Here is a 22,842-nt window from a genome sequence, read left to right on the forward strand (position 1 = left end):
TGAATATTATTTATTTGATAATTTAGTAGGGAGTTTAGGGTCTTTTAGACCTTTTTAGGCTCTTTTAGGGTCATTTTAAGGACGTTAATCATTGTAGTCTAGGACTTAGGAAGGGTGATGAAGAGAAACTTCTCACAATGAAAGTGTGACAAATCAGACTTCACATATCTATGCTTATATATAAATATGTAACATTAAAAATCATAAAATGTAGGAATCTTTTATAATGAATTTTTTCTTTCAAGATTTTATTTAAATTCAAGTTAGTTAACATATAGTGTAGTATTAGTTTCAGGGGTAGAATTTAGTGATTCATCACTTGCATGTAACACTCAGTGCTCATTACAACAAGTACCCTCCTTAATGCCCATCACTATTTATCCCATCCTGCCACCCACCTCCCCTCCAGCAACCCTCAATTTGTACTTTTATAATAAATTTTTCAAGTTCTCTGATTATTAAGGCCTGATAGCAATGGCTACTATCTTCCTTATCTGACTGGCCAGCAATAAGAAAAGATATAAAAATAATTCCATTGCTGGATGATTAACAAAGTAAATTACTGTAATGTCTGGAAAGGAGATATGTAAGTTCTATGGACCAGTGTGGGCATCATCAGGCAACTTCTTAGAAATTCAGAATCTCAGGCCCTACCCCACGACTACTGGATTAGAATCTGCTTTTTAGCAAGACCCCTGGGTGATTCACACCCACATTAAAGCTTGGGAAGCACCTAACTAGAGAACCAGGAAGGAGTTAATGGGATTGTTCTAGAAATTTCAGAAAAGGAAACTGTATGACAAGTGTGTGGTTGTGAAAGACATTGCTAATCACTCACACAGCTTTCTACTACTTAACCCAGATGTGGTTAAAAAAAATTCTTAACAGAGATCACTGGAATTGATATAAAATTTCTATCTCTGCCTATAATAATATGACTTAACATGACATCTTGTTAATTTGACATTTCAGGTATTTCTATGGACCTTGATCAGTGTATGTCTGTGGTAGAGTATATTCTGTTCTACCAATAGAATATTCATTGAACTGTACATGGTGTTTGCAGTCTCGTGTTGGCATTTTACATTTTATCTCTTCAATATCAGCTAGCAGGTATTTCTTCACTACAGAGGAAATGACTAGTTCTGGAGTGAGTGGGTTGTCATTAATATATAACATGGTTTCTGCCTGAGACAACTGCTCTTTTAACTCTCTTTTTCTTCTTCTTCTTCCTTCTCCTTCACACGCATTTTATTTTTTGTTCTGTTTGTTGCCTGTTATAAACACCTCTAAGACACTGTGAAGAGGCTTGATCTGCTAAGGTAGGGATGAGTGAGAGTTACACACCTGGCTCAGGGCCTGGATCCCGAGGAGAGCAGCCCCCATCACTGCACCCAGAAGGGTGGGTACTTTGAGTCTGATTTCAGCTAGAGTCATCCAAGGGTTCTGATTTCATGAACTCTGACCCCCGGCTCTGTGAGTCTTTCCGATGCTTTATATTGGACAGGTGGCAGATTCTTGATTCAAAGACTTGGAATCAGGAAGACTTAGCCAATTCCTTTTCCATGACTCCTCCAGGTGGAGGCTCTGACAGGTGGTGGCGGGGTTCCAGTTTAGACACCTGGACTGCAATGCAGAGGTTCACAACTGGGTTCTGGCTTCATACGGAAATCTTTTAAGGAAACAAGAAATATGGGGCTTTGGGGAGACTCGTGGTAAGGATGCTGACCTGGGTACAGGTGAATGCCAAAGCAGGAACTTGCCTTTTAGTAATCCAAAAACCACCCATATTCCAGACTGATTCCAGACTCCAATTGGCTGTCTTAACATATTAAGATTAGGACAGGCTTGATATAAGGACAAGGGAGGGCTGGCTGAAATTTGGAGATCTTTAGTAACTGCATCTGAGAGCAGATGAGAGAGAATTCTGGGACTCATTGATGGCAGATCAATGAGGGAGCAGAAACCCAATCAGCTAGTCTTGAAAGCGTGTCTGGTAAGTGTTTACTCTGCACCCTCCCCACCCCCAACTCTGCTATAATGTAATGTTCTCATAGGAATAGATCACTTCAGAGTTTTGCATGTATCTTAAAAAAAACCTGAACTTTTCCAACTTGAAATATGATGTGATTCAACTTCTTACCATTAGGTGGCAATATTGGTCTATAATTACAACCTTCAAAGCTGGAAACTTACTTTTCTTCACAGAAATTACAGGTAGTAGTAAAATCAGAGCTCTTTGACAATAATGGGCATTTTTTTTTCCTAACATGAAGATTTCCAGAAGATTTTAGCATAGCACACTATATGCCAGTCTAAAACTAAAACCTGGTCAAGGGGCGCTTGGGTGGCTCAGTCGGTTAAGCTTCTGCTTTCGGCTCAGGTCATGATCCCAGGGTCTTGGAATCGAGCCCTGCATTGGGCTCCTTGCTCAGCGGGGAGCCTGCTTCTCTCCCTCTGCCTGCCACTCCCCCTGCTTGTGCTCTCTCTGTGTCAAATATATAAATAAAATCTTTAAAAAAACATGATCTGGGCGCCTGGGTGGCTCAGTTGGTTAAGCAACTGCCTTCGGCTCGGGTCGTGATCCTGGAGTCCCGGGATCGATTCCTGCATCGGGCTCCCTGCTCAGCAGGGGGTCTGCTTCTCCCTCTGAACCTCTTCCCTCTCGTGCTCTCTGTCTCTCATTCTCTCTCTCTCTCAAATAAATAAATAAAATCTTAAAAAAAGATCAAATAAAATTTAATATGCAAATTTAATGGATAAAGCAACAAGACAAATTGAAGCATTGTAGTATTTCTTAATTTGAGAGTTCAACAAAGCAATAATGACAGTTACATTACAAGCTCTTGCCACTCTGTAAGATATGTATTAGAGGTAAGCAAAAGAAAAAAAGAGCAAACAGCATTTATATTGAAATTCAGGTTATATTTTTATTAAAAAATAAAAAAGAAGTCCATTGCTTTAAAAAGTTTGGCAACTACTGACCTGTTTTAACAGTGTTGGAAGTATGCTTGGCGAAAACACTGTCAATTTAGGTAATATTCTTCCAAGACTACAGAAATGGTATTTTTGGATGTCTTCATTTATAGACTGTTTGGAATATAAAATACCAAACAGCAGGCTTATAGACTCAAAAGAAAAGCTTGCTATTCACTGGACTAGTTTATTTCTAGGTGAAGGGAGAAAGTGGGAAATGCATGGAAAGGAAACCAGAGAATATAGAAAATGCAAAAAGACTCCAGAGATCATCTAATTCACGCCTCCTCCTTTTACAAATACAGAAATGATGATCAGGCAACACTAAAATTGGTGAGGGTATAGGAACTTGGGGTAAGAGTGAGAATTTTTACCACATGTTGGAGAGTCATATGCTAATTATCTGCTAGAGCCAAGCTCATCTAAAACCCAGCAATTTCATTCACTACCGAAAATTGGCCACACATACAACAGGAGATATGTTGAAGAATGTTTATAATAGTAAAAATTTGGAAACAATTTAAATGTCCATCAAGAGGAGGCCAGTTACACAAATTGGAATCTCTTCATATAATGGAATACTGTAAAATGTTTGAATAATAACAGATAACACCTAGTGTTTAGTTTGTGCCAGGCACCGTACAAGGACTTTCTGGATGCGTTTAATCCTCATGATAACTTATAAGATAGGTTCCACTGTGTTTTCTGTTTAAAAGGGAGGCATAGAGAGTTTAAGTAATTTGCCCAAGGCCCATGGCAAGGAAGTGGTAAGCTGCTGTTTGAACCCAGTGAGGCTTCACAGTGCCTGCTCTTAACCTTGGCATTCGTGCTCACTTTTGTATGTACACATCGTATCTTCTATACGGAATTTACAAACATACAGCACAATCCCGAGTAGTGTTTATGGATCTGTACCTCTGAGGTGACAGTTTAATAACAGGCATGGGAATGATAGCAGGAATCAGAACAGTGCTTACACTTGTGGGGCTGGAGAGAGTGCGGGGTGAGGAGAGTGAGACGTTCGGAGGACTTCAACTGTCTTTGCTGTTTCATATTTTTAAAAACAATCTGAAGGAAATAAGTCCAAATGTTAAGATCTGACAAACCTAGGTACAAATATATGCAGTCTGTCTATAATTTTGGTATATATGCGCTATTTCAAATGAAGGAGAAAAGAGGAGTAGAGGAGGTAAGCATAAATCCGCACAGCTAGGGGCTCCTGGGTGGCTCAGTCGTTAAGCGTCTGCCTTCGGCTCAGGTCATGATCCCAGCGTCCTGGGATCGAGCCCCGCGTCGGGCTCCCTGCTCGGTGGGAAGCCTGCTTCTCCCTCTCCCCCTCCCCCTGCTTGTGTTCCCTCTCTCGCTGTGCCTCTCTCTGTCAAATAAATAAATAAAATATTAAAAAAAAAAAATCCACACAGCTAGTTTAGTGACACAGCCTGGACTTTTGACCCTTGGTTCAGTGTTTACTTCACTAAAAGTTTGTACTTGATTGCTTTCTACACAGACCAAGTTGAGTGCTTTATGGGGTTCTAGTTGGTGATAACATGTCTGTTCTCTGTATGTTTTCACTTTAAACTGAGTAAATTCGAGACAATACTTTCTAGAATTACACTTCATGTCTGGCTCTTGGTTTCCTGATGAGTTAGAGGTGAAAGAATGCATTTTTCGCCAATGCATTCCTTTGGGGTTCTGAAAATAGCAATTTACCACAAAATTACTCACTAGCCCGACAATATTGGGTTTCTTGTCAGATCTCCAATTTCTCCTCTTTTTAGTTAGGTTCATTTTTATCCTATCTGGGTTGAGCTTTGGCCAATTGGACTTAGTCCAAGAAGCTACTTGGGTTAGCTCTTCAGCTATCACTGAGCCTGTTTCCTGGGTTTGTCACAAAGATTCATGACGCCCAGGAGCACAGTATTCTGGTGGCACCAACATCCATGGTGTTCCATGATATCCTCCAGTGGCCTTGTTGCTTATTCTCGGCAGAAAGAGTGACCAGTGAGACACCCAGGACACAAGGGATGAACATTTGCCTACCGTTACTAGGAGGCTCTAAAACAGGAATGCAATTTTTTCCCACCCATTTTTGAATGTAATAAGTCACTCCCCCTAGTTCTTTTGTTTGCAAAAACTACTGATAATTAGTAGATCTACATTATAGGTATTTCTACTGCTCCATTCACATATAATTTCAAAATGCCCCCAAAGCACAAAATATATAAAATCACTAAGAAAACATGCCACAATAAAGTAACAGGAAATATACTTCGATTATATTTCTTTTATTTTTAGGTCTAAAATAATCGGACATTTGAAACTCATTGATTAAAGAGAGACAAGACTCTTTGGCGACAGAAAAGTGAGAGTTGTTTTTTACTGAGCTGAAATAATGACTATTTCCTCTCTTGTTAGAAATTCTTGATTAAGGGGCGCCTGGGTGGCTCAGTCGTTAAGGTCTGCCTTCGGCTCAGGTCATGATCCCAGGGTCCTGGGATCGAGTCCTACATTGGGCTCCCTGCTCAGCGGGAAGCCTGCCTCTCCCACTCCCCCTGCTTGTGTTCCCTCTCTCACTGTGGCTCTCTCTGTCAAATAAATACATAAAATCTTTAAGAAAAAAAAGAAATTCTTAGTTAAAATATTGGTACCAAATCTCTGAATATAGACCTCTTGGTTTCCCACCGCTGACCTAGTTTCATTTCCGTGTTTTACCTGAAGAGGGCGCCTGCTCTCCTGGCCTCTATGCCAAACCAGAAAGCCTTGCTTCTTTGTAGGTCAGAGAGGGTGGTCAAAAATAAATCACAAAGAATCTAAAAATATGTAATATAGCTTAACCGTATTTCAAACACTTATCTGCAATCAAATATAGTATGCCAAAGGTACTGACAACGTGGATAGAGTGTTTGCTCCTGAGCCCGGTTAAGATCGCTGTCTTCAGGTTATGCGATCTTCGAGAACAGGAAGCCATAACTAAATCATCTATTTGAGCTGTACGTAGATTTGTGGACAAAAGGAAATCAGTAAATATCACTTATTTGAACTTTGAAAAATTTATCATAACAATGACGATTATTAATTAAATTATATGTGACGTTTAGAACAAGATCACACAATAAATGGTAAGGGTAAATAGATTCTCTACGTCCTGATCCTGATGGGACCACTTATACCTAACATGTTTAAATATGATCTTAAAACCAATGGAAGGGCTTCAGTAGAGATAAGTTCCACTGGAGTCAAATACTTCAAATGATAAATTTTTAAATAATTGGCTTTAAGCAATCAAATACAGTAAAGTCTTACATAAGGAGTTCTGTAGCCTGTAATGTTCCAGGGAGGAATTACCAAAAAAAAAAAAACCAAAAACAAAAACACAGGCTGGGTTTCTTTAGGAAGTTTTAGGAAGTATCGTTTTCTGCCTTTGTAGAAAATCAGAGGCATCTGAACTTAGAAAATTGTATGCAATTCTGTTGAGCAATCCCTGAATATATTAGAGGTGGATGGGCTCTCAAGAACGAGTAAGAGCGTGACATGTGAATGAATGGAGGGGCAGGAGGGAATGTGGGACTCCAGCCCAGAAAGACCAAGGCTGAGAGAAATAAGTTTAAAAAAACAGCAACGGCAACAAGAAACAGTCACCTAGATGATTATTAAGAGCATGGAGAGACTTAATATGGATGAATTCATCTACAAAGTGCTTTCAGAAGCTGATGATTCCCCAACCTGTCCCTGATGCCTAAGAGAAAAGGAACATCTAGTCTCACAGTGGAAAGAGACCTTAAAGCTTATCGGGTCCTGAAGCCAAGGGTAAGATAAACAGAGTGATCCAGGAGCCTCTGATTTTCTTTACTGATTGGACTTTCCTGAGTGTTTGCTGCACTTGCCAGACACACAGCAGATAACGTGGTACCAAAGCCCCGGGACGGCTCTTCTCCTTGGGGAGCCAATGATTCTTAGAAGTGAATTATTGAGCAGAGTTTTGAGGAAAAGAAAAAAAAAAAATTTCTGTGCTGAGAAAGGCCAGGTACAATAATGAGGGTAACTGTTTCTAGGGCAATCTGTTCAACCTTCCCTGATTATGACCATAATAAATGGCCCATATAAAATGCGTTTTGATGGCGATCCAGGAAACACGTAGCTGTAACTTTTCAGAAAAGAATATTTCCCCTTCAAACATGCAGTGTATTCGAGGACTTCTTCCATCTATCCTATTTTAGTTCTTTTGAAAAAATGCTTGTTGCCAATTACTAAATTGATTTCATGATTAATTAATGGGCTATTAGTGGCAGTTTGGGGGAAAAAAAGCACTCTTCCAGAGAAGGTTAAGTAGGATTGCCTGGAAGAGGAATTCACTTTAAACTAGGCAGAGGTGAGGAGAATCATGTAATGGGGAAGGAGAGGGAAAAATACACAACAGTGGAGGTTCTGGAAACCTCTTTATATAAAACATTAAGACAATAATTCCTCACAGTGCTGTCACTAGGAATGAAACATAGCTTATTTAGAGTGGTTGCCTGTTATTTCTTGAGACCATAATGTACGGATGAATTACCTTGTTGCCAGATGGTTCCATCATTTTTTTTTTTAAAGTGATATCTGAATGTCAAACTCATTTGCAGGAGCTTCTCTTCTAGTTTTTAGAAGATTTTCTTTCAACACATTCAGAGAAATAGTCTTTTCCTAGGTCACAGATGAATGGTAAGAGCGTTTTGCAAGGTGCCTCGAATCTACTCAGAAGTAGGATTTTCAGATTTTATTTTTCTCTTCAAGAGAACACAGTGGTTGTGGAAATGAATTCTCCTACTAACTTTAGGAGCATTAGGCGCTGTTTGGCACACTGTCACTCCATATTAGGAACTAACTAACATGTTTCTAGTTTGATGCAAACCTTGGAAAAGTAAACGCAACAGAATAATCCAGTAACAAGCCTGGGAAGGATCTTCAGATGTTAAGTTAATTATTGCTGAGCTCACCTGAGTAATATCTAACAGAATAGTATCTAAGCACTTTCAAAGGCCTCAAGGAATTAAAATTTTATCATTTCTTTTAAGCTGATGATTTGATTCTCTGACAACCATCTCATTACCCTTGGAAAGTTTTTCAAATTCTTTTAATGACTTTTGATTACAGATCTATATAAAATTTATTGAAATGGAATTATCAACTTTCCTTCACAAAGCTGGATTATTTGTGTATTGTAGGAGTTTAGAGGTAGGTTCAGTTGCATGCAGAAGATAATCATGGCTTAGTGAAATTCAGGAACTGTGGTTTAAACATGATAGATCTATATTTACTTCTCATGCTCAAGTCCAGACACAGGCAGAACAGGGCTGCCATGACATTTTCCAAAGAAGTCCTCAGGGAAATTAGCTCCTCTCTGGATGTTTCTACAGATCTGCCTTTCATTCCCTAGGTCTCCTCTCCCAAGATCACCTCATGGTCTGAGATGGCTAATCCACCTTCTGCCATCCCATTTGCACGTTAGACACCAGGAAAGAGGAAGACAGGAAGAAGTACATTGTGCTTCCCTTCAGGACACTTTCCACATTCACTTACATCTCAGCGACAAAAACTTGGTTGTGTGGTTACACCTAAGAGCAAGAGAGGCTGAAACAACATAGTTTTTACTATGGGATATACAATATCATATATCCCATATAAAATATATGTAAAATAATAATTATATTGTATATAATATAAAATAATATAAATATAAACAATATATATTAGTATATAATGTTATATATGATATAACATTAAAGTCTAGCAGAAATGCCTATCTTCTTTCCTTAGCAATAGAACCCCTGAATTTATATATATCCCATGTATGGGATACCTGCCTAGATAAATCCATTGTTTCTTGAGACCATTATAAACTAATGAACTATCCTGCACCCAGCATTATCTTTTTTATTTTTAAGGTGATATCTAAATGTCAACTCTACTTTCAGGGGTTTCTATTCTAGTTTTAGACAATCTCCTTTCAACATATTCAGAGAAATAGTGAACCTTTTGTTAGATCACAGATGAACGGCAACAACATCTTACAAGGTGTTTTGAGTTTGCTCGGAACTAGGATGTCTGCTAGACTTGAACTCTGGGCTGAGAGAAGGAAAAAAATCTCTTGGTTCCTTGAGTGCTCCCCAAGGCTATAGCAGTCCCTCAGAGGACACGGCCAAGCTGAACACTGAGAGGGCTGGATCCCAGACCTGGAGTGCCTAGCCTCCAGAAGAGTCTCATGCCCCAAAGAGTACACCGGCCCCATGTTACACCCTAGGGCTTACGACTCACTCCAGCATCAGGCATGGGAGCAAGCCTGAAGAATGTCTGAGCTAAGTCTGTTACAATGGACAAACACTCCAAATACCTGTCTGAGAAATGACATTGTCCTCCTGTGCACAGGTCCCTAGACCCTCTCTTGTACTCAAGGACTTTGCTGTTACAATGATCTCCCCCTTCCCTTGCCCCCCCATCATGCTTTATCATCCCCCCCACCCTCTGTGGATTGGTTGTCCCCTTCAATGTGCAATGGCTCAGATCTTAAAAGAACATCTACCTGTTGCTTGACCCTGTATCTGCTTTCAGTCAACACCACATTCTACTCTCCTTTACTGTAAAACTCTTCTCTAGGACTGTCTTTACAGATCCTCTTTCCCTGTTCTTCCTTGAACCTGACACAGTTAAGTTTTGCTGCTCTCACTCCACTGAAGCCTCTTGTCAAGGTCGCTGATGACCCCTGCTTTGCCAAATCTAATGGTCAGTCCTGAGTCCAAGACTTACTAGACCTCTCAGTAGTGTTAGGTAGAGACAATCACCACCTTTCCTGAAACATTTTTTTCACTTGCCTTTCAAGACACTTGGCTTTCAGTCACTTCTCTGGACTTCCATCTCCCTTGGTTCCCCTCCTCATTGAATCTTTAAAGGCCAAAGTGTCCCAGGGCCACAATATTCACTCCCTAATTGAGCTCATATATCCCATGGCACTTTATAAGCATCTATATGCTGACAACTCCTAAATTTATAACCCCAGGCTCTCCTCTAGACTCCAGACTTAAGTATCCAACTAGGCACTTGGTATCTCCTTTGGTAGATGTGCTTTAATAAGAAATACATATTTTGGCCTTTTTTCTGGTTCCTGTCCCAAGCTCCTAAAAACCATTGTAGTTTCCTAAGTGATAAGAGCTTTAGGAACATCTTTTATTATGTTTGGTTTTTGTCACTGGCTCCTGAGACAGCTCCAGAGTGAAAAATTTTAAAAGGCTTTTTTTTTTTTGCTATTCATAGCAAGTGCCTTTCAACCACATCTGAGTTTTTGTTGATGAGATAACTTTTGGAAAGCCCCTAATCTTTGGGAAGAGGAGAGGGGCTGGAGGTTGAGTTCATCCCTAACACTCAATGATCTAATCAACAAGGCCTATGTAATGAAGCCTTAGTCATAAAACCTTAATTCAGGGGGTTTGGAAATCTTCTGGCTTGGTAAGCACACTGAGGGGCTGGGAGAGTGGTGCCCCCCAGAGAAGGCATGGAAGCTCTGTGTCCCTTCCCACATTCTTTGCTGTATGCCTCTCTTCCATGTGGCTATTCCTGGGTTGTATCACTTATAACAAATCAATAATCAAAAGTAGACTGTGTCCCTGGCTTCCGTGAGCCATTTTAGCCAATTATAGAACATGGGGAGGGGGACACGGGGACCTCCCATTTATAACTAGTTTGCCACAAGTACTGGTGACAACATGAGACTTGAACTGGCGTCTGAAGTGTGGGTGGGGACAGTCTTGTAGGACTGAGCTCTTAGCCTGTGGGGCCTGGGCTCTCCAGGCAGTTAGTGTCAGAACTGGGTTAAATGTAGGACACCTCGTTGGTATATTCCGCAAACTGAATTATTTTGTGTGGAAGAACCTACGCATCTGGTGCCAGAGTGTCATTGTGCATAGAGAGAAGCTGGAGGTTTTATTTTTAGTGAGGATTTGATGTGTCCTAAGCAGAACTCATGACTTTTTTTTCAGACTTGTTTCTTCCCCAGTATTCCCTATGTCTGAAAATGGTGCTGCCATTGACCCAGGTCCTCAGGTGAAAAACTTTGAGTCGAGTCATCTTTTCTTGACTCTTCATCTCAAACCTGTTCTCTAATCTGTCGGTGAATGCAGTCAGCTCAACTTTCAAGATACATCCTGAATGTGACGGTAATGCATCACATCCACTGCTCATCCATACCACCATCTTTCACCGGAATTCCTACAGTATACTGTTAACCAGTGTCTAATTCCACTCTTGCTCTCCTTACCCCAATAGTCCATTTCCATCGAGTTGCCATGGTGATCTTTTAAAAACCAAATCAGATTTTAAAAAAGACCATTCCTTTTTTGATATCATTTCCCCTTTCTTGAACCTCATAGTGGTTACGTATTGCCAACATTGAGATTTTTCTCCTTCTGTTTTCAAGGTGCTCTCCAGCCTTATTTATGATCCTTGCCTTAAGATTCAACAGAATTTTCTTTTTTGGTTCAAAACACATGCCATGTTTATTTTCACTCTAAACCTGAGCTTATGCTGTGTCCCTACCACTCAGATTGCATCTTTCCATCCTGTTCAAATCTTATCCTGACCTTAATAATTCATTTAGTTCTTAGGGTCTTCATGAGCCTCTTCATTCCTATCCTGGTACTTTACTTACAGTGAATCCCTCCCATCTCTGAGTACATACGTCCAGTACCTGACAGTATTAGATATCCACTAGATTCAACTATTGATTGATGGATGGATGGATTATTAAGCTGAATATTTGAAAACAGCTTACATTAAATATGAATAAATGTTTGGTTGATTTTGTCTCTGTTATGAAGGTTTTCCTAGAAAAAGTAAAATGATAAAGGTAAAAAAACTAGTTTCGTTTTCATGAAATTCATATTATATAGTACTATTTTTATTACTCAATTCTGATTATTACTAACAAAAGGAAAAAAGGAATCAGTTCCCTAAAGTTATATACATTTTAACCTGACTAGGAAAACAATCTGATTATTAATTTTTCTAGTTCTCCTCTGATCCTACATATGGCAGAAAATCTTTTTTTTACTTATTTTGGCGGTATATTTTGCACTCTGTGTCGTATCCTTTATTTCCTTTTTTAAAATATAAATTCAAGTTAGTTAACATATAGTGTATTATTAATTTCAGGGTAGAATTTAGTGACTCATCATTTGCATATAACACTCAGTGTTCATTACATCAAGTGCCCTCCTTAATGCCCATCACCTACCCCATCCTCCCATCCACCTCCCCTCCAGCAACCCTCAGTTTGTTTCCTAGAGTTGAGTCTCTATTCTATTTTATTTTTCCTTCCCTTTCCTTATGTTCATCAGTTTTGTTTCTTAAATTCCACATATGAGTGAAATCACATGGCATTTGTCTTTCTCTGATGGATTTGTTTCGCTTAGTATTATACTCTCTAGTTCCATCCAAGTTGTTGCAAATGGCAAGATTTCATGCTTTTGATAGCTGACTAATAATCCACTGTGTATGTATATATACACCACATCTTCTGTACCCATTCATCTGTCGATGGACATCTGGGCTCCTTCCATAGTTTGGCTATTGTGGACATTGCTGCTATAAACATTGGGGTGCATGTGCCCCTTCAAATCACTATTTTTGTATCATTTAGACAAATACCTAGTAGTGCAGTTGCTGGGCGGTAGGGTAGTTCTATTTTTTTTTTAAAGATTTTATTTATTTGACAGAGAAAGAGAGGGAGAAGAAGCAGGGGGAGGGGCAGAGGGAGAGGGAGAAGCAGGCTCCCTGCTGAGCAGGGACCCCGATGCGGGACTCAATCCCAGGACCCTGAGATCATGACCTGAGCCAAAGGCAGACACTTAACGGCTGAGCCACCCAGACGCCCCGGGTAGTTCTATTTTTAACTCTTTGAGTAACCTCCATCCTGTTTTCCAGAGGATTTTTGTTGTTGTTGCTGTCATTTTGATTGGGTCATATCCAGTATGTCAAGGAAAGCTGATCTAAAATGTTTACAGTGCCTGTATCACTTAGTGCCCAATCAGGAATAGAAACTACGCAGTGGGTTAAGTTTAATACAAAGAATGAATAAACTTTGATAAAATAATGACTATAAGGAAACCAAAAATGGTATTCTAGAGCTGAGGGAGAATATCCAAAAAAGGAGAAGCTTGGAAGGGCCTCCCCTCCCCCAAGGCTGGTTTCAGATCCTAGCAGAGGAGCTTACTGGTTTGTTCTGGACACAGATGTTCTGCAGTCCCTCTGGAGTGCAGCTGATCAGAAACCAGTGAGGTGGGCTTGCAGAGAGAATGGAGGCTGGGGCACAGGGACCTGTGCCATGGTCTACAGAGAATGGTGACAGGTGTAGGGCATGGGAGCTGTTGGCTGCAAAGTAAATGGTGACTCAGGGCGCTGGAATGAGCAGGGGGCCTTGGGGCCAGTTTCCATGTTGAGAGGTTTGGCCAGAAGGTTAACTGCAGGCCAGGCAGAGGCTGCAAGATTGCTGACCCAACCCCTAGGAGCAGGAAACACCCCCCAAAACAGTTCTCTCCTGCAATGTCTCTCTAGCACCCTCTGCTGGGAAAACATAAGGTGGCGCTCTCAGAGGAGATGCTTGAAAGAGTTCTGTCCTTTATTACAGAAGACATATTGAAGGGTGAATTGGAGCTGAGAGGCAATAAATTGATAACTGGCACAGTGTTTACCTAAGTATATATGTATTTGTCAAGGGTAAATGTATTTGGGGGATTTTGTGTGAATACTCTGGCAAAAAAAAATCCACATTAGGATAATATATCAGTAATGGACAAATAAATATAATTAAATCACATTTTTCAAGTGGCCGGACAGTGGAAGTATTCAGGTATCTTATTTTTTCTATATTTACTTTAGAATTCTTTTCAGAATTGAGGTGTATCATACGTTTAGTAAATCTCACAAATCATAAATGTATATTTTTTTGTTTTTACATGTGTACACACAAGTGAAACTACTATCCAGATCAAGATACAATTTTTCCACCACTTAGATACCTCACTCCTCCTCCCAGTTAAAATCGTCCTACCCCCATCAGAGGCAAGTACTACTCTGGCTTCTATTTCTTGTTCAGGAACTTCATGAAATTGGAACCACAAGTAAGGACTTTGTTGTGTCTGGCTTCTTTTGCTTAATATGATGTCTTTGAGATCCACCCAGGTATATATAATGAACACACATATATATATATTCATTATATGAATACAGCACATTTATTTTTCTATTCTCCTGGACATTAAGGTTATTTCTAATTTGGGGCTGTTATGAATAAGGCTGCTTTAAATGTGAGTTTTTGTGGACTATGCACTTATTTCTTTTAGGTGTGTATACAGAAGTGGAATTGCTTGGTCATGGTGCTGTAGTAGTAGGTTGTGTTTAGTTTTAGTAGATACTGTCTACATTTTTTTTTTTAAAGATTTTATTTATTTATTTGATAGAGAGAGACACAGCGAGAGAGGGAACACAAGCAGGGGGAGTGGGAGAGGGAGAGCAGGCGTCCCGCGGAGCAGGGAGCCTGAGGCGGGGCTGGATCCCAGGACCCTGGGATCATGACTTCAGCCGAAGGCAGACGCTTAACGACTGAGCCACCCCGGCGCCCCACACATTTTTTGAAAGTCTTTGAACCAATTTCCACTTCCACCAATAAGTATTAGAGTTCTTGTTGCCAACACTTGGTATTGTCAGCCTTTCTTAGCTATTCCTCTGAGTACTATTTTTAAGAATTAAAATTAATTGGACTTGCACAATAATATTTATCAATCTTTATAATTTTAATTATATCTTTATAATATTTAATTATATTTCTCATGTTACCTTTTGAGAAACACACAAAAAACCCTCTTGTTTCTTCCAAATATTATCTAAAATTTCAAAGTAAAAATAACAGCAATGGTCACTTCTGAAAATGTTCTCAATTTACCTATGCTTCTACATGATACACAGTTTTTTTACTGCAAAACTTTACTGTCATACTATAACAGTTTCCTAATTCAGAGAACACATAAGATTCTTTCTGATTCCAAAGTAATTATTATGATTATAAATTTTCATTGTATAATATGGCAGGGGAAAATTCTGATTATGAGTTATATGACTTATTAGGTCCTCTAAAAGTAACTGGAATTTTAGGTAAATATTAAATACATTTATACAGTAATTATATAGCATGGTGCTTAAAAATATAGGCCAGGAATCATACTACTCAGTTGTGATTCTGATTGTGCTAGGAGTTTGAATAAGAAAATCATGTTTAAAAATAGTATCAGTGATAACAATAACTAGCTATATGAGCAAGGGAGGTTACTTAACTTCTCTGTACTTCGTGTTCTCAGCTGTAAAACGGGAATAGTGTTATCGTGAATAACTAATTAACTAACTAGTTAATACAGGAGACATTTTGAATAGTGCCTGGCACTTAGCAAATGCTATTTAAACATTAGGTATTTATTATTAATGTAGAGAAATTAAGTTGAAGAGTTGTATAAAGACTGTGTCGTTCCAAACAGCAATCAACGTATTTCTCAATCCCAGACAGACCCCCAATTTTTTGGAATTTATTTACTTATCCATATCTTCCCGGAAATGTCGGCAAAGTCAGCTTTAGGTCATGGCGCTCAACTACTTTCCGTAATGTAACCTACTTCAGGGAGCTGTCACGTGGGTAAAAATCGGCCTGCCTCAGGAAAACCTTATTGTAAACTATACAAACTATGAGAGACGCATCCTCTACATCGCTTCAGCAATTCCCAAGGGCGCTTTCTCCACTCCAGCCACGTTTCCGCAATACTCCCCAGCTCTTCCTCCCTCTTCCCCGACCCCGAAGTGTTTTCATTGTTTATTTCCGTCAGTGAGAACCCTCCTGCCACCTGAAAGCTCGGGTCAATGCTAAAGCTGGAGGACAGTCAATTATGGCTACTCTGACAAAATCCTGACACCCAAATGGGTTTAAGGTATTCGTAGGGAAGCCCCAGCAACCTCTGGAGTCGAGAACACTTACAGTCCGCCCACCTCCCCAACCTTCCACCCTCTCTGGGCGACGGTCCCACCCAAGCCCCACAGCACGCTGGGAATTGTAGTTTCCGAAGACTCGGTCCAAGTCAGCGCACGCGTTCTGAGCTCCTCTCGCTAACCGCCCTCCCCGCCCCCCCACAACACTCCCGGATAAGGAAGTGGCCAGTGATGCCACGCGTTCTGCGGGCAGTTGATCCGGGCTTCTGGGAGTTGTAGTCGCCGGGAGCGGGCGCCGTCGGTAAGGAGACGTAGATTTCCTTGGGGTCCGCTACTGCAGTTGGTTCCCGGCGGGAGCCGAGCGGTCAGCCTGTACTTCCATCTGCACCGCCCTGCCCCTGGGGCTGAGGAGGCGCTTTCGTTTCCCCGGGCTCTCCCACTCTGGAGCTGGGTGCTCCTTGCCCTGAGGTCCATTTCTCTGCCTAGTCCTCTGCCTCTCCGGTCCATCTCCAAAACCTGGGCTTAGCGGGGACTCACCCTCCTAGTGACAGGGCCGCGACCTTCTCAAACCCGGTCCTTGCCCTGCGGGGACCTTCCTCATTGCGCCGCTCATACTGGTTTCCGCCACTGCCCCTAATTCCCCGCCTCGGCACCCGCTGCGCTCACGCTCCTTCCACTCATTTTTTTTTTTTTTCCTTTCCTCTGCAGGAATGGAAGCTTCCTGGCGCCAGGTGGCCGGTGGCCGAGGCCGAGCCCGAGGACGGGCCACCGCGGCCCCCTCTTCAGGAAATGGAATCCATCTCCGCGGCGCCGGAGGAGGGCGAGAGAAGGGCTCAGCGGGCGCTGCTGGACCTGGCCCCAGCCCCAGCCCCAGAGGAGCCGCCACCTCTGCGGCTGCAGGTAGTTCAGCCAGGCGCAGCCCCGCGGGATCTGAAGCACTGCAGACTTACGTAGCATGTGGTGAGAAAGGCTCCCGTCCTCGGTTTCACCTACTAAGGCACTTGCTAGTCAGCACTGCCTCCCCGCCCTTGCTCTCATTCACTTTTCCTGGGAGAGTTTATTATTGCCCCCACTTCTCAGACCTTCAAGGAAGCTGCTCATTTCGGCATTCTAGGCAGATTCCCAGCATAACTCTTTCACCTTAATTTTAATTACTATCAATCGGCATTACCTCTTTGTCCAGTGTTCTTCTCTTTATTCTTTTTTGCCTGCTGAATCCCTAGACCAAAAGTTGCAAATTGTGGCCCGGGATACTGATTTAGCCTGTAGTTTGGTTTGGCTAACACAATCCTCTAAATCTGAATTGGTTGCCAGCTGGTTTTTTGTTTTGTTTTGTTTTTCTTTTCTTTTTAAAATCTCATAAAAATCTCGTTAACAACTTTTTTTTTTTTTTTTTTTTTGTAAAATAGGAGTGTGTGGCTTTACCCATGGCAACCGCCAGTTCCAGAAATTCCGTTTAGGTTGGGTTTAGGCACTCCATTTCACGTGGTCTCTCCTACCTGGGGTCCAGTTGTCTTTTTCCATCTTTGCGAGATTGCCTAGTTTAGTAACTTTAAGTGAATATGCCCTGTAAGCCCTTGAGCTTGAGGTATTTTTCTCAACTGTGGTTCCTATTCACAAATTTCATGTCCTTTTTCTGATGTATCTGATGTGGCCTCCTCTGGCATGTCATTATCCTTTATCCAGGGCTGTGTTTTAGTGTAGCCTGAGAACACACAGGCAACTCTGAATTGTCCATGCTAATGGAGGATTGCATGAGGCCAAGGGAATAATCCCTCAAATCATTTAATGTTTGGAATGTATTTTTCTGAATATATATATATATATATATATTTTAAAGATTTATTTATTTGACAGAGAGAGACACAGCGAGAGAGGGAACACCAGCAGGGAGAGTGGGAGAGGGAGAAGCACGCTCCCCGCGGAGCAGGGAGCCCAATGCGGGGCTCGATCCCAGGACCCTGAGACCACGGACCCGAGCCGAAGGCAGACGCTTAACGACTGAGCCACCCAGGCGCCCCCTGGATATATTTTTTGAGGGAGGAGCAAGTTGAGCTTCTGAGTGCTTTTTCCCTAAGCTGATTTTAAAGTTAGGTGGTATTCTCTTAGCTTGGAGTTACTGAGTATATTTTAATTCCAGTACAGTTAACGTACAGTGTTATATCAGTTTCAGGTATACAGTATAGTGATTCAGCACTTCCATACATCACCCGGTGCTCATCACCACAAGTGTATTCCTTAATCTTTATCACCTATTTCACCCATCCCCCCACCCACCTCCCCTCTAGCAGTTATGAATTTAGGATACAAGTGGTGGTGAAATGTGCAAGTTGAAGACCAAGAACAGTTTTGGTAGTTTCTTGGATTTTGTGGATAGCAGAAAAGCAAGCATCCTTCACCTGGATAATTGAGATTTGTCTGTAAGAAATAATATATAGGAAGTTTGCTTTGTCACTTTTCTTTGAGATGATCTTATGTGGATATGTTGATAGGGTTATGGATGTTTTTATTATGTCTTCTAGCCTTTAAAGAAATGTATCTTTACGTGCTGTTTTTTCACAATTAATGACATTTATCATCTCTCTTACTGCATATCAGGTTTTGAGTCATATATCTTATAGCCATTACTTTTCTCCTAATACTCAAAAGATTCCTGTATACATTTGCTTTCAGTTTTACCTGAAATACTGCATAATCCCCAACTAAACTGGCTGCAACAACAAAGGGAAAACATTTCATGAGGGAAATAAAAGATAAAACGTCGTTAAGTACAAATGCACAACCAAGATTAAGAAAGCTTATCTGGGTAGTGGCTCATTGGTTTTAAGCATAAAGTGAACTTAAATTAGCAATTTACAGTTTTAATTAGTGAATTTAAAATCCTCTCAATATGGGCACTAATAAATTCAGATCAATTCAGTACGTTTGTAGCTCCTTTCTTAAAACTAGGATTGCTGATCATAAGAGTTTATTAATAGTACTTGAAGAAAATCCCTGGTCCTTGCCCTTAAGGAGTTGGGTATATGCTATGAAGTAATCTAATTCTTTTTGTGTTATTATTTAACCAAGTAAAAAAATGAGAAGTACAGTCAGTGCTAAAGAGAATAGTGGAAGAACTAATCCAAATTTATTTAACATTTCTTTTGGAATGAAGGTGCTGTAGGAACCACGTTTTCCATATCGGCAGCATTCACAAAACATATGTTTTGTGACTACATTTTAATAAAGGCAAAAAGTCCTTGACCTTTCTAAGAGCAGATTATAAAGATAATGGGTATACAGTGAATATTGTTTGTGCAAAATCTTTGGTGGGTCAGGCCAGGCTGGGCTGTAGTGTGGAAGAGGATTGTTTGAGAAAGCACCCAGTTTAACGGATTCTGATGTGCTCCCAGTTGGCATGTTTCCCACCTCTCAAAAATCACTGTGTATGATTTATTTTTAAACATGCCATTTTAATTTTTATTAACATCCTTATTTTGAGGTTAATAGTTTTTTGATACTTTATCATATCTTTATGATTTTTAAATTGATTTATTAATCACTGTTTCTAGGACAATTTGCTGCATTTAGCAGGATATTTAACAAAAGTGAAAGTTTTCATTGTGGTATTATTCTCTTTAGTTGTTTGCCAAGAAACTTGAAAATACTTTTTTTGTGCATAATAGTAAGATAAAATGCTCCAAGGATGACTTTTAAATCTATGTGCTTAGAGATTGTTTTGCAGAAATGGAACTTAATTTTTTTTTCTTTTAAGCAGAACTAATGTCTCAAAGGAAATTTGAGGAAATCAAGAAGGCCAATCAAGCTGCAGCCAAAAAACTTGTTGAAGAACACTTTAGCTCTTCCTCTGAAGAAGAAGGAGATGAAGATTTTGAAGGAAAACGGGGGAAAATAGTTGCTAATACATTTACAAGTTACACTACTCAGACAGGTGCTGTATGGTCTTTTAAATTTTGACTTTTTTTTTTTTTAAGTTTTTATTTAAATTCCAGTTAGTTACAGTGTAATATTAGTTTCAGGTATATAATTTAGTGATTCAGCACTTACATACATCACGCAATGCTCATCACAACAAGTGCACTCCTTAATCCCCATCACCTACTTAGCACATCTCCCCACCCACCTCCCTTTAATAACCATCAGTTTGTTCTCTGTAGTTAAGTGTCTTCTGTTTCTTGGCTTACCATTTGCTCTTTCCCCCCTGCCCTTTGCTTGTTTTGTTTCTTAAATTCCACAGATGAGTGAAATCATCTGATATTTGTCTTTCTCTGACTGACTTATTTCACTTAGCATAACACACTAGCTCCATCCATGTCATTGCAAAAGGCAAGATTTCATTCTTTTTTATGGCTAATATCCCATTGTGTATATATATCACATCTTCTTTTTTTTTTTTTAAAAGATTTTTTATTTATTTATTTGACAGAGAAAGCCACAGCGAGAGAGGGAACACAAACGGGGAGTGGGAGAGGGAGAAGCAGACTCCCTGCCGAGCAGGGAGCCCGATGCGGGACTCGATCCCGGGACTCCAGGATCATGACCTGAGCCAAAGGCAGTCGCTTAACCAACTGTGCCACCCAGGCGCCCCTATATCACATCTTCTTTATCCATTCACTAGTCGATGGACATTTGGGCTATTTCCATAATTTGGCAAATGTAGATAACGCTGCTATAAACATCAGGGTGCATGTAGCCTTAGAATTAGTATTTTTGTATTCTTTGGGTAAATATCTAGTAGTGCAATTACTAGGTCATAGGTAGTTCTATTTTTAACTTTTTGAGGAACCTCCATACTGTTCTCCAGAGTGGTTGCACCAGTTTGCATTCCCACTAACAGTGCAAAAGGGTTCCCCTTTCTCCATTTGCTTGCCAACATCTGTTGTTTCTTGTGTTGTTGATTTTACCCATTCTGACAGGTGTGAGGTGGTATCTCATTTTAGTTTTGGTTTGCATTTTCCTGATGGCAAGTGATAATGAGCATCTTTTCATGTGTCTATTGCCCATCTGTAGGTCTTCTTTGGAAAAATAATCTGTTCTGCCCGTTTTTAAATTGGATTATTTGTTTTTTGTGTGTTGGGTTTTTTTAAGTTCTTTGTATATTTTGGATATTAGCCTTTTATCAGATTGTCATTTGCAAATATCTTCTTACATTCCAAAGATTGCCTTTTCATTTTGTTGGTTGTTTTCTTTGCTGTGCCTCCAGCTTTGCTTTTCTTTTTCAAGGTTGCTTTGGCTATTGGGGGTCTTTTGTGGTTCCATACAAATTTTAGGATTGTTTGTTCTAGCTCTGTGAAAAATGCTGGTAGTAGTTTGATAGGGATTGCATTAAATGTGTAGACTGCTTTGGGTAATATAGGCATTTTAACAATATGTGTTCTTCCAGTCCATGAGCATGGAATGTTTTTCCATTTCTTTATGTCATCTTTAATTTCTTTCATTAGTGTTTCATAGTTTTCAGAGTAACAGGTACAAGTCTTTTTCCTCTTTGGTTAGGTTTTTTCCTAGGTATCTGACTATTTTTGGTCTAATTGTAAATGGGGTTGATTCCTTAATTTCTCTTTCTGCTGCTTCGTTATTGGTGTATAGAAATTCAACAGATTTCTGCATATTGATTTTGTATCCTATGACTTTACTAAATTCATGTATCAGTTCTAGAATTTTTTTGGTGGAGTCTTCTGGGTTTTCTCTATAGAGTATCATGCTGTCTGCAAATATTGAAAGTCTGACTTCTTCCTTGCCAGTTTAAATGCCTTTTATTTCTTTTTGTTGTCTGATTACTGTGACTAGGCCTTCAAATATTATGTTAAATAACAGTTGTGAAGGTGAACATCCCCATCTTGTTCTTGACCGTAGAGGAAAAGTTCTCAATTTTCCCTATTGAGGATGCTATTAGCTGTGGGCTTTTCATATATGGCCTTTATCATTTTGAGGTATGTTTCCTCTAAACCTACTCTATTGAGGGTTTTTTTCATGAATGGATATTGTACTTTGTCAAATGCTTTTTCTGCATCTCTTGAGAGGATCATATGGTTCTTATCCTTTCTTTTATTAATGTGGTGTATCACATTGATTGATTTATGAATATTGAACCACGCTTACTGCCCAGGAATAAATCCTAATTGGCCACAGTGACTGATTCTTTTAATGTACTGTTGGATTCGATTTGCTCGTATTTTATTGAGAATTTTTGCGTCCATGTTCATCAGGGATTTGGCCTGTAGTTCTCTTTTTTAGTGGTATCTTTATTTGGTTTTGCTATCAGGGTAATGCTGGCCTCATAGAATGAATTTGGAAGTTTTTCTTCCTTTTCTGTTTTCTGAAATAGTTTGAGAAGAATAGGTACTAACTCTTCTCTAAATGTTTGGTAAATTTACCTGTGAAGCCATCTGGCCCAGGACTTTTGTTGGGAGATTTTTTATTACTGATTTAATTTCTTTGCTGGTTATCTGTCCAGGTTTTCTATTTCTTCCTGTTTCAGTTTTGGTAGTTTATATATGTTTCTAGGAATTTATCCATTTCTTCCAGATTGTGCAATTTGTTGGCATGTAATTTTTCATAATATTCCTTTATAATTCTTTATATTTCTGTGGTGTTGTTTATTTCTTGTCTCTCGTTTGTGATTTTATATATTTGAGTCCTTTCTCTTTTCTTTTTGATAAGTGGCTAGAGGTTTATCAATTTTATTAATTTTTTTCAAAGAACCAGCTCCTTGTGTCATTGATAGGTTCTGTTGTTTTTATTTTCTATATCATTTATTTCTGCTTTAATCTCTGTTATTTCCTTCCTTCTGCTGGCTTTAGGCTTTATTTGCTTTTCTTTTTCTAGCTCCTTTAGGTGTAAGGTTAGGTTGTCTATTTGAGATTTTTCTTGCTT

The 22,842-nt window shown here is 39.8% G+C and overlaps 1 protein-coding gene across 5 annotated transcripts in view; it reads left to right on the forward strand.

Moving 5' to 3' along the window:
- Window positions 1-16,216: 16,216 nt before the first annotated feature.
- Window positions 16,217-22,842, forward strand: part of NFXL1 (nuclear transcription factor, X-box binding like 1) — a 77,866-nt gene continuing 71,240 nt past the window's right edge. The window contains exons 1-3 of one of the 5 annotated variants that reach the window (XM_035005032.1): window positions 16,217-16,270; window positions 16,678-16,929; window positions 19,724-19,900. In XM_035005032.1, coding sequence (XP_034860923.1) covers window positions 16,680-16,929; window positions 19,724-19,900 — 427 coding nt within the window. In that variant the 5' untranslated portion in view covers window positions 16,217-16,270; window positions 16,678-16,679. Of the gene's footprint in view, window positions 16,271-16,308; window positions 16,438-16,677; window positions 16,930-19,723; window positions 19,901-22,842 lie in introns of those variants that run through there. The other 4 variants (XM_035005031.1, XM_035005033.1, XM_035005035.1 and 1 more) reach the window with 4 other exon arrangements.

Source organism: Mirounga leonina, unplaced genomic scaffold (genome assembly GCF_011800145.1).
Source record: "Mirounga leonina isolate KUSES-001 unplaced genomic scaffold, KU_Mleo_1.0 Mir_129, whole genome shotgun sequence".
Taxonomy (NCBI): Eukaryota; Metazoa; Chordata; class Mammalia; order Carnivora; family Phocidae; genus Mirounga; species Mirounga leonina.